This window comes from Sinocyclocheilus anshuiensis, unplaced genomic scaffold (genome assembly GCF_001515605.1).
Source record: "Sinocyclocheilus anshuiensis isolate Anshui unplaced genomic scaffold, SAMN03320099.WGS_v1.1 scaffold30, whole genome shotgun sequence".
NCBI classification, from domain to species: Eukaryota; Metazoa; Chordata; class Actinopteri; order Cypriniformes; family Cyprinidae; genus Sinocyclocheilus; species Sinocyclocheilus anshuiensis.
This window is the reverse complement of record NW_015542336.1, coordinates 6,360-19,093: the sequence shown is the minus strand read 5'-3', so window position 1 is coordinate 19,093 and position 12,734 is coordinate 6,360. Positions and strand designations below refer to the sequence as shown.

The 12,734-nt window shown below is 37.7% G+C and overlaps 1 protein-coding gene across 1 annotated transcript; it reads left to right on the top strand.

Annotated features, from left to right (window-relative positions):
• The first annotated feature begins 320 nt into the window (after positions 1-320).
• On the top strand, positions 321-10,255 carry LOC107691081 (caspase recruitment domain-containing protein 10-like). The gene is made up of 13 exons (XM_016489560.1): positions 321-656; positions 3,835-4,056; positions 5,235-5,372; positions 6,059-6,245; positions 6,849-6,987; positions 7,080-7,250; positions 7,331-7,450; positions 8,270-8,395; positions 8,471-8,638; positions 9,535-9,630; positions 9,719-9,755; positions 10,038-10,078; positions 10,163-10,255. The coding sequence occupies exons 1-13, from the start codon at positions 650-652 to the stop codon at positions 10,253-10,255; spliced, it is 1,545 nt and encodes a 514-aa protein (XP_016345046.1). The 5' UTR covers positions 321-649.
• Positions 10,256-12,734: the final 2,479 nt, after the last annotated feature.

Sequence of the window (12,734 nt, the reverse complement as noted above, 5' to 3'; positions counted from 1 at the left end):
TAGGGCATTTCCTATCAGATGTCAAATAGACGTTTAGAAGATGTCTTTAAGATGTTTATGATTTAGAATGTATGTAAAACTGACATCTTAAAGACATCTGTCAGATGTTTTTGTACACCGCAGATGCTTTCCAGATGAAGAGATCTTTAACAGACATCTTGCAGACTCTGGGTCATGTCCAGACTCTCCCTCTAGTGGATCCTTCCTCATCCTCACGGACATGAACTAACAGGTCACTGAACTCTCTGACCCGCCCGGAATGTGACTAATCACGCCGGATATTAGTTAAAAATTAACACGAGCATTGCCACACGAACTTTTGACCGTGACTTTCCTATTTTGTTGCGTGACTCGGGCATTTTGTGTTTTCGGCTATTTTTCTCCGGACATTGTCTGAGCGGTATTTCTCTAAAATAATTGCGTTAAATCGAGTCATGAAGTTTAAATTTAAATAGTGCAGATGAAAGAGAGTCGCGTGTAAACATGTCAATGAAGCGTTGACTCCCGAGAGAGAGAGAGAGAGAGAGAGAGAGAGAGAGAGAGAGAGAGAGAGTCTGAAGAGAGAAAGAGAGAGAGAGAGAGAGAGAGAGTCTGAAGTGTCGCTGTTGTTTTCATTCCTCTAATCTCACTCGTTCATCACCTGCGGATCATGAGCGGTAAGAACTTTAAGATCAATTAATAATAAGATCAACTAATTAATCAAATGTTTGATTCAATGATCGATGCGACATTATGGGGCGGCGCACAGGTGATTGTCTCATTCTTGTTTTCACTATTAGTGTGTAATGAAGTCGATTGCTTGTTAGTATAGTGTCAGTTAGTGTACTATAATGAAAAATAAATGTTGTAGGATTTATGCTGAAACAAATTTCGCTCAAAAATTGGTAGTCAATTTCACAAGTAATTACAAAGGGTTACAAGTTGAAGTGCACTGAAGTGCAAGTGAATTAAACATGACAATTTAAGACTGAAAGAGTACGTTTTTTTAACTTCAATAATCGTTGTTTTATTTACAACTTAAGTTTAGCATATTAGTATTTTTATGTTAGCACTGACTGTTAATATTACTGTAGTGTTGTGTGTTTTGTTTATAACGATGTCTATTATAGTGTATGTGTGTAGCGTGCTTGTGTTAGTGTGCAGTAATGTTTTGTAGTTCCCTGCACTGGATTCCTTCACTATGAGGCATTCATTGAGATTCCAGCATGTGTTTGGACCTGCCTGACCTGAACACAGACGCACACAAACCCCTCACACACCCCTAATCTTCATCATCTCTCAGGACGAAGACCAGAGTTTGTTTGGAAACCGTGTCTTTTTGTGCTTCTAGATGAGAAAATCACAAATAAGACCTTTTTAATGCCTCAAACTCTGCTCAGATTTGACAAAGTCTGCAATTAAAAGTTCTCAACATGAAGAACTCAACATTAAAAGATCTCAACATGAATGATTTTATAGCTCTGCGCTCTCACTGGATGAGTCGTTCGGGTGTGTTTTTTATTCCTGTGAAGGAATTTTAGTAGAAGTATCTAGACAAAGGTGATGGTTAAATGAATCGTAACGGATATCTATGTCAAGTCTCCCGAGAAACCTCAGAGCAGTAACATTTTGGTGTGCAGGTATAAGCAGGCCTGGATGAAAGTGCAGTTTTTGTTTCCCTCTAGCAGCGTTATCGGTCTGTTTCTCTGATTATATCTCGTGTGCAGTGAGAGGTCTGGATGGTACGGTCTGCATTCCCCAGCAGTGAGATCTTTTGCTCTTCATGCGGTGAATTTGATTCTCACATCTGCGTATTGTGTGATTCTGTGATATCACCTTCATCACATGCATTCACCCCAATCTCATGAGAAAACCAAACTATTTTAAGAGGAGGTAATTTTGTGTGAATTTTTATGATGTGATTTCAACAGAATTGTTTTTTTGTTTTGTTTTTCGAAAAAAGTCAGCTTGAAAGTCCACCTCTAAACCATCAGTGGAGCATAAATATCATACAAACACAAACTGAGTGAATGAGATTGTTCGATATCATACAAAGATACCAGTTCACCAATACATAAACTGAAAAAATAAATAAATAAAAATAAAAACCTGGTGTAGAAAACAATTTTCACTCAGAAATTGCTAGTAAAGTTCGCAATTACAAAGAAACAGCAAGTAACACATTAGTAAACATTGACTTTTTTTGTGGTAGAAAGACTGAAATTGTATTTTCTTATAAAACTTACTCGAATAATTTTTATTTACAAGTTATACCTAAAAATATTTTTTTACCGTGTAAAATAGTTTTGAATTGCTGTGAGAGTGTTGCATGCATTTGTTCTCCATTTTAAAGGGGTGGTTCACTGGGTTTTTTCTAGGCTTGATTGTGTTAATGGGGTGCAGTCTAACATGTGTTAATGCTTCGCTTTTTAAAAAACGCATTATTTTTCACATAATTTACCTTTATTCCACACCGCTCTGTCCTTTCTCTGAGAAACGGGCTGATCTTTTCCTGTTTTTATGAAGCCCCGCCCTCAGAAATAGGTGATGGGCTCTGATTGGTTAGCTAGCCCAGTGTGTTGCGCGCGTCCATGTTTAATGCTTCTCATAGCTATGTGAAAATAAGTGTATAATTAGAACAGTTCATTGCTGGAGCTGAGCTGAATAAGAGAGAGAGAGAGAGATGCAGAGCATGTGCAGAGCAGAGGGTAACAGTATTGAGAACTGCTGCTTTTGAACATTGATTTTGAAAGACAGAATCGCGATTCATATATGAATAGATTTTTACGTGCACCTCTAGTTTTCTCTTCCTCTTCTCTAAAGCAGTGCAGGCCTCGCCCCCTTTGCTGCCTTTTCCCGAGGGCGGGGTTTATCTGGGTTTGTGATGTCACGAACCCGGGAAGTAACTTGTTGTAGTCCCAACCAGCCGTTTTTGTAGGCATTAAACTGCCAGAATTTTAAAAGACGATATCTCCGTTTGCATTGAACTTTCAGCTTCGTAACTTTGCAGATATTGTTTATGCTCAAACAGCAACATTACACACTAACTAACCTTAAAAAAGTGAAATCGCAATGAACCACCCCTTTAAATAAATACTTGAATGATTTTGAATGAATGTGTTTTTACCAAATCGACCTGAGAAGAAACAAATTATTTTTCCATCATTTTTCCATCCATTCACGTTAGCATTTTTTTAAGTGAGTTTTTTTCTTTAAAAAATTAATTTAAGCAAGTCAGTGATTTGTGTTGATTCAGGTCCAGTGCAGATTTTCTCCACAAATAAAAGCTCTATTTTCTCAACTTTTGATGTATATCAACAACTTAAAAACATTAAATTGTAAGGTTCAATATTGTTTTTAAAAAGTGTTTAAAACGATTGAGCTGTTACAGTGCTGCATTACCAGATTGCGTCTCATTGGACGAAAGGTTCTTTATAATGAAAAAAGGGTCTTTGGGTTATTAAAATGTTCTTCAGACTAAGAAAACAATGGCTCTTTTAAGAGTTCTTTGGGAATCCAAAATGTTTCTTTTATGTTTCTTTTATCACTGCGAAAACCCCAATAGGAATCTTTAGTTTTAAGAATATAGTTTGTCCTGAATTTGATGAATAGCTCCCATCTGGAGTGTTGATGATTTCTTGTTTAGGTTTGTAGGTGTCTTTTGACCCAAATGTTTTTGACCTTTGACCATTTTTGAAATACTAGCTAAAGCAACCACAAAAACAGGAAACAGGCACCATGTTTCTTGGTTCCCACACCACCTAGACTTGAAAAGAGCCACTTGAGTAGCAGCTGCTTCGTGTTATGATTGTAAGATCATAAAAGTCTTCTTTTTTTTTTTTTTTTTCTTCGCAGGTGAATGGCCACTGGGAGACGAGAGTTCGCTCATGTCTCCGTCAGAGGAGGAGAAGCACGAGGAGCTGTGGGAGAGAGTGGAAGGAGTGCGACACAAACTGACCCGCATTTTAAACCCGGCGAAGTTGACGCCGTATCTGCGACAGTGCAAGGTGATCGACGAGCAGGACGAGGACGAGGTGCTGAACTCCAGTCAGTATCCGCTGAGGATCAGCAGAGCCGGTGAGATGCAAAACATGGCACATGAAGTAGTGATGGACGCCTTTCAAACGCTGCCTCTTTATTCATGCCAAAGGACTTACGTGAAGTGGTATAAAAAGACATGTATAATAAAATAAAAAAACGTAAAAACCAAAAGCCAGAGAAAAAACATATATATTGCGAGTTTGACTTTTCAATTTTTTTTTATGACTGTCAAAGACCAAACAGCAATTGCAGTCTACCAGAAAAATCGATAGTAGCAGATTCTTACCCAAAAAAGTCAATTTATTTATTAAAAAATATCAAGTATAATAAATAAATTGAAGATGTACTGAATATGAGAATTTGAGTCATGAAAAAAGAAAAAATACTATTGCAAGTGTTTGTTTTGCAATATACTACTATTTTTGACATTTTTAAAAAATCTGCTGAATTCAATGAACCAGTGTCTAACATGTTTTTAACTCATTTGGGGTCAGCTTTATAATTAAGGTTCAGTTTTAATAACAAACGTGTGGATAAATGGAAAAAAAACGAACAAAAAAAGTACTAGGTAACCAAATCATGGAAACATTTGCAATTGCTTTGAAAAAGTCTGTGTGAGTTCTTACTGCATGTACACCATTTTGCCCAGTTTCAATAGCTTAAAAAGAGTGAATAATTTAGCATTCGCAGACTGTGTTTAATAGATTACACTTGTAGAAAAGATTTTAATTTGCTTTATAAAAAGTGTCTATGTATTTTTGGACCGAGTTCTAATTGCATTCACACCGTTTCGACTAGTTTCAAGAGCTTCAAACGAGTGAATCAATTTGCATTTTTAGATTGCATTTAATAGATGACTCCTTAATCAAAACATTTGCAATAGGAATTGGTTGTAAAAGCGTCTTTTAAACACATTTTTCAACATGGTTCGGTTGAGTTCTGATAGCATTTACACAGTTTTGACCAGCCAGTGTCATCAGCATGTTTTCTGATCTGTTTACAATGGTGAATCACTTTGCGAAGCAATTGGTTCAGTTGATTCAGTTCAACTGATTCATTCCATTTCTCCCATCACTAGAGGAAAGTACATACAGTACTTCAGAGTGTGTGAGTATGTGAATCTGGATGCAGAGAATCAGTGTGGAGTGGGATGTGATTGGTGGACGTGTGTGTCAGTATCCGTGTGCACTGATTTGATTGGCTGTTGTGCTCAGGGCGTTTATTGGACATCCTGAGGGGGCGTGGCGAGCGCGGTCTCCAGGCCTTCATGGAGTCACTGGAGTTTTACCATCCGGAGCAGTTCACGCAGCTGACCGGACAACAGCCGACACAACGCTGCTCCATCATGCTGGGTGAGTATGGCTGTGTTCACAATCCTATACTAGCATACTACTATATAACAGAATATATTATAAATTATTCTTGGAAATGTAGTTATTTTTAATTTTGAACTTATGTATATTAAATATGTCATCCAAACATTATTTGCATACTGTGCACTGTGTGCATATGATGTATTTCAGAGGTATGACAACATGATAAATGTCTCACCAAAATTGGGTGAGTTTATGTTAAAAAAAGGGACATATTTTCTCAAAATGAAGTGGGTTTATGCTTAAAACAAGAACAATTTTATCAAAGATATGTCAGTTTGTGCATACAACAGGAATACATTTATCAAAATCATGTGGGTTTATGCTTCAAACAAGAACAAATTTATAAATTAATGTTGATAAATTTATCAGAAAATAAGATATAAAATATGTAAATAATTTTGCTTCTCATTCAACTTGATTTTAGAATGTTTAGATATTTGCACTGGAAAACAAGACAAATAATGAGTATTTAATTCAATAAAGTAATATATACTGTATATACTATATATATATATATATATATATATATATATATATATATATAGAGAGAGAGAGAGAGAGAGAGAGAGACCAAATCTTCCTCTAGAAAGAGACTTGAATCAGCACGCAGGCAGCAGGTTTATCTGTTTGTTAGTGTGGTTTTTCTGATGTTGTGTGTGCAGATGAGGAGGGTCCTGAGGGTCTGACTCAGTTTCTGCTGCTGGAGGTTCGTAAGCTGCGAGAGCAGTTGCACTGCAGTCGTGTGTGTGAGCGGCGTCTGTCTCAGCGCTGTCGCATGGCCGAGGAGGACAGAAGTCGAGTTGAGCGCAAAGTGCAGGAGCTGCGACAGGACCGTATACAACAGGAGAGGTGAGGAAAACACACATATCAGAACGAAAACCTATTAACATTTGATTTCGTCTCGAACTTTACACTTTTGTTACTTTCATTAAAAAAAAACCTGTTATACTAAAATAACTAAAACTATAATAAAAATGTATAAAATCTGTATAGACATTTGAAAAAAAAAACACAACAAAATTACTAAAACTTGAACTAAAATAAAAATGTACATAAAAATAGAACAGTAAAATCGAATTTAAAATATAAGCATCTCAGTGATACTAAAATTATATACTGTACAGCATAAATAAGGTGTGCAATACATTTATTTCATTTATTTTTATTTATATAATGAACTATTATAATAATATATGTATTTTTCATGAAAAAATAAATGTAGTTCATATTTCACGCCTAACATTTTATTTATTGCAATTTATCGCAAGACATTTTTAATCATTTCCATATATGTGTATTTCATTTTGTCTGTTATATTACTCCATATAAATGTAGGAAATGCTTGAACTTATAAAAATGTGTACTTGAAATGCATTGTGAGTCACTTCAGATAAAAGCACCTGCTAAACACATAAATGTAGATCTGTTTCTATGTGTGTGTTTGTGGGTCAGGTTGAGGCAGGACTGTGAGTCTGGCAGTCGTGAGTTGGGTTTGCTGAAGGAGAGACATCTGGAGCAGGCTGTGAAATATGCGCGAGCGTTAGAGGAGCAACGTAAAGCTGCAGCGCGTGAGAGAGATCTGCTCACAGAGGTAGTCGACATCATCAGTATTTCACACTCCAGATACACACAGTTCATGTCAGGCTCATAGTGGGCGTGTCCATGTGATGATGCCACGGACAGGTGGAGCAGCTCAGGAAGAGATTACAGGAGGTGGAGAAACGAGCTCACGATGGCTCTGCCCCCTCACTGACGCATCACACAAGCAGCGGAGTGTGTGACGGCGCCCCCACAGGACTGGAGGAGACACCACCGCTTGCCGTGAGAAACAGAGAGCTGAACTCTGGAAATCAGGTCAGAGTCACGCGAGACGCTCGGCCGACGCTTACAGGAGTGTGTGTCCGTTGTCTGATGTATCGTGTGTGTGTCTGTAGGCTCTGTTGGACATCCTGAAGCAGGACCGGCGGGAGGCGGCGGAGCAGCGGCAGGAGCTGAGCAGCACCATCGCTCAACTGCAGGGGGAGCTGGAGAGCTCCGAGAATCAGAGAGAGAAAGTGAGAGCAAACCTCTGCGTGTCTGTGGGGTTTATAGTCTCAGTGTGGAATCAAATACTAACATACCACTCATATGTTTTCCCCATATGTGACACAGATAGTATGCTTAGTAGTTTGGTTTGCACTGTGAAAGTGGATTTGACATTGAAATAATATGTATTTGGAAGATAAAAGTAATTAAAGGTCCATACAAAATAAAAGTCAGGTTCATTCATATGGCGCTTTTTACTGTAATAAACCAGAAAAACAGTTCTTTAGTTCCAGCACTCAGTCATTTCACTTATAATTATGTACATCTTTGTTTTCAACTGTAAAGCAGCTCTACAGAATATAATACAGTTCAAGTAAACTCAATACTGTTTACTGCTAAATGTCACTATTGAAAACACTTGTAAATTAACCAAGTCATGTTTTACTATAAATCAGGGTTATCGTTAACTGAAACTACAACTAAAACCATAAAAAGGTGTTGCTGGAAATGAAATAAATGTTAACTGAAATAAAATAAAATAATAAAAAATCAACTAGTTGAAATAAAATGTTTGTAAAAATTTCTCATTTTCATTTAGTTTAACTTGATAAAATTACAAAAAACTATATAGACATTAAAAATACTAATAAAAATGATTAAACCACATATCCAAAGAACTAAAATTTAAAGTAAATGGAAAATATAAAATAAAAACGAATTCAAAAGATGAATAAAAACTAAAATAGCACATTGATGATACTAAAATAACGAACCGATCTTTATGGATGTTTGAGTAAATATCAATTCTGTGAGTCGTCCTCACTAATGTAGACCAATGTATTAATTAGTTGGCGTCTCAGTGTGAGCAGCTGCAGCTGCGTCTCAGGACTCTGCAGCTGGACTGGGAGACTGAGCAGAGCAGGAGTGTGTCCTACTTCAACCAGATCATGGAACTGGAGAGAGAGAGAGACCAGGTACCAAACACACACACACACATGCATAAACATGCGCTTAAACACTAAACACTTCTGTTTGCGCGTGTGTTGAAGGCGCTGCGCAGTCGTGACAGTCTGCAGCTGGAGTTCACCGACTGCCTCCTGGATAAGAACCGTCTGCGCAAACGTATCGCGGAGCTGCAGAGCAGCCTGGAGCAGCTGCAGAGAGAGACGGAGAGAAACCGAGAGCGGAGAGAGCAGAGCACCACCTCCATGCACTGCGTACGTCTGCATCACTACACACTACACAATACACATGGCATGCTTGTGCTTCTCAAGTGGGTCCGGTGTCTGAAAAACCACTACCATAATGCCACCATACTACACTATACTATACTATATACTACAAAAATATTAAAAAGTAGACTATAATACATAGCATGCTGCACTGTACTGTTCTATGCTGTATTGTACTTTACTGTACTAAATTATACTCTACTGTATCATACTATGCTATATACTATATATACTGTTGATGACTATAATGCATACTGTGCTGTACCATTCCATACTGTACTATACTAAACTGTTCTGTACCATATTGTACTGTACTACACTACACTAAACTGCATGGTACAGTACTGTACTGTAGAACACTATAGTCCACTGCACTGTACTTTACTATACTACACTATATTGCACTGTACTGTACTATTAATACTACACTGTGCTATACTACACTGAATTATACTGTACAGTACTACACCATACTGTACTATACTTTAGTGTACTACACTATACTTTACTGTACTATACTGAACTGTACTATACTACACTACATTATACTGCACTGTACAACACTATACTGTACCATACTTTAGTGTACTACACTACACTGTACTGTACTGTTCTATACTGTACTACAGTACACTGTACTGTATCACACTGTACTATACCATACTATACTATACTATACTATACTATACTATTTATACTGCACTGTACAACACTATACTGTACCATACTTTAGTGTACTACACTACACTGTACTGTACTGTTCTATACTGTACTACAGTACACTGTACTGTATCACACTGTACTATACCATACTATACTATACTATACTATACTATACTATGCATTCACTGACCTGTGTGTATGTGCGTGTGTTTCTGTAGTCTCACCTGTCGTTGTTCAGCGAGGATCAGTGTTTCGGGCCGTGTTGTTCAGTTGGTCTGAGTCCCAGTCCACTCACACTCAGAGCTCAGCTGAAGGTCAGAGTTCACAAACACAAACATACAGTTCTTTTATCATTGCACATGTGTGTGTTTGTTCTCTCATGTTGTTATTGTGTTTTTACAGTCAGCCTCTGGAGCTCAGATCTGTGAGCAGTCTGAAGGTGAGTGTTAATGTGTGTTCATTTGTGCAGTTTCAGTAATATTATCAATTTAACTGCACTGACACGAATAAAAACAGAATTTGATCTAAACTGAACTGGATAATGCCACTATTGTCTTCTGTAGAGCTGCTTTACAGCTGAGATTGTTTCATAATTGATGAATTTTACAATATTAACTCTGTTATTCTGTTATTTTGTTACCCTGAAGCTGCCTTGAAACCATCTGTATTGTGTAAAGCTTGTTGATGTTGTTTTTGATGCTGTTATGTGTTTGTGTCACAGACTCCTGCTGCTCTAATTCGGAGGAGAATCTGCTCATGCCGGTGAATACATTTGTATTTTCACTGTGGTGCAGTGACGATCATGTCCTGTGTTTGAATCTCACTGTATGTTTTGTGATTGTGCAGGAGTGTAACACGGAGAAGGACATCAACAGGCTCTCGACATTTCCCTTTCCTCCCTGTATGAACTCCATTAACCGCAGAGCAAACATAGAGTAAGACAAAACAAACATTTGTACAGTACTGTACTGTAGAACACTATAGTCCACTGCACTGTACTTTACTATACTACACTATATTGCACTGTACTGTACTATTAATACTACACTGTGCTATACTACACTGAATTATACTGTACAGTACTACACCATACTGTACTATACTTTAGTGTACTACACTATACTTTACTGTACTATACTGAACTGTACTATACTACACTACATTATACTGCACTGTACAACACTATACTGTACCATACTTTAGTGTACTACACTACACTGTACTGTACTGTTCTATACTGTACTACAGTACACTGTACTGTATCACACTGTACTATACCATACTATACTATACTATACTATACTATACTATGCATTCACTGACCTGTGTGTATGTGCGTGTGTTTCTGTAGTCTCACCTGTCGTTGTTCAGCGAGGATCAGTGTTTCGGGCCGTGTTGTTCAGTTGGTCTGAGTCCCAGTCCACTCACACTCAGAGCTCAGCTGAAGGTCAGAGTTCACAAACACAAACATACAGTTCTTTTATCATTGCACATGTGTGTGTTTGTTCTCTCATGTTGTTATTGTGTTTTTACAGTCAGCCTCTGGAGCTCAGATCTGTGAGCAGTCTGAAGGTGAGTGTTAATGTGTGTTCATTTGTGCAGTTTCAGTAATATTATCAATTTAACTGCACTGACACGAATAAAAACAGAATTTGATCTAACTGAACTGGATAATGCCACTATTGTCTTCTGTAGAGCTGCTTTACAGCTGAGATTGTTTCATAATTTATGAATTTTACAACATTAACTCTGTTATTCTGTTATTTTGTTACCCTGAAGCTGCCTTGAAACCATCTGTATTGTGTAAAGCTTGTTGATGTTGTTTTTGATGCTGTTATGTGTTTGTGTCACAGACTCCTGCTGCTCTAATTCGGAGGAGAATCTGCTCATGCCGGTGAATACATTTGTATTTTCACTGTGGTGCAGTGACGATCATGTCCTGTGTTTGAATCTCACTGTATGTTTTGTGATTGTGCAGGAGTGTAACACGGAGAAGGACATCAACAGGCTCTCGACATTTCCCTTTCCTCCCTGTATGAACTCCATTAACCGCAGAGCAAACATAGAGTAAGACAAAACAAACATTGTAAATTGTGTTAAACATTAATGTCACTTCTTAAACTAGTGAAGGACGACACCTGATGCATGATTCAGTGGTGTCTCACTGTCTGTGTGTGTTTGCAGGTTCGACCTGAACTCTTTGGGGAGCGACGAGAAAGAGCCGCATACAGGTGTGTGAAACAACTCTCTGTCTGTCTGTGCATCTTCCTCCAAACCTGACTGTCTGTCTGTTAGTGGTGGGAGAAACAAACGATTCTCTGATGAGTCATGATTCTTTCTTCAACTACTTTAAATTGATTCATAAGATTGATTTGAATCAATTGAATAATTGATTCACAATTATGACTTTTATTATGATTTTCTTTCATGTTGGTGGAAACAAACTTCCAAAGTTTGCTGCCAATTCCACACAAAAGTCCTATGTTTCTGAATCTCTATAAAATTCTGAAAAGTTGACGTGAAATACTAGGGTAATCTAGAAAGACTTTGTTGCACAGGATATGTATATAATAATCAAACAACAGTAATGTTGATAAAAAGAGAAAAATCGCTCACTGTTCTTGTTTGAAAACTTTCAGATACCTCAACACTCGTTTTATTGCTCGTAATGTGTTTCTTTGCTCTTCATTTAATTCTAAATTTTAAATCAAATTATGCATTTTTAATTGTATATTTATTTATTTTTATTTAATCATATTTATTTTATTCATTGCGTATCTGTTGTTGTTTTTAGCTGATTTCGTATTGAACTACCTATTTTAACTGTTTTTTATTATGTGTCTTTTGTAGAGCACTCTGGTCAGTGTCAGCTGACTTTAAATATGCTTTAGAAATAAAATTTACTAATTGTCTTAAGGGGATGGACTTATATTATGATATTATATTATGTATGGTGTTTTATTAGTTTTTTTTTTTTTTAACTCCCTATATATATTAATCCCACAGAGGCCTTTTCCCTGGTTAAATAAATAAATAAATAAATCAATGTTGAGAAACCAGGCTTTAAATAGGGTGAGACAGATGAGGTAACAAGACACAGGTGAACGCAATCAGTGATAATGAGTCCAGGCAAAGGATTATGGGGAATGAAGTCCGGGGAAAAGAGGCAAGAGTCTGTAATGGAGAGCCCTCTAGAGAAGCTTACGGGAACTCCAGCTAGAGATCGTGACAGAGCCCCCCACCAAGGAGTGGCTTCCAGACGCTCCAACCGAATAGACTAAAGGCGGAACAGGGGGAGGGATGGAGGGCCAGGTCCATGCAGTGGTGGAAGACCTGGGAGCCAGGGCCGAGCCGGGGTAGCAGGGAGCCAGGGTGGAGCTAAGGACCACCAGGGCGGAGCAGAAGACCACCACAGCAG

Coding starts and splice junctions, on each gene's coding strand:
- LOC107691081 (XM_016489560.1), top strand. Junction 5,373..6,058: donor ACGCTGCTCCATCATGCTGG/GTGAGTATGGCT, acceptor TTGTGTGTGCAG/ATGAGGAGGGTCCTGAGGGT. Junction 6,246..6,848: donor GACCGTATACAACAGGAGAG/GTGAGGAAAACA, acceptor TTTGTGGGTCAG/GTTGAGGCAGGACTGTGAGT.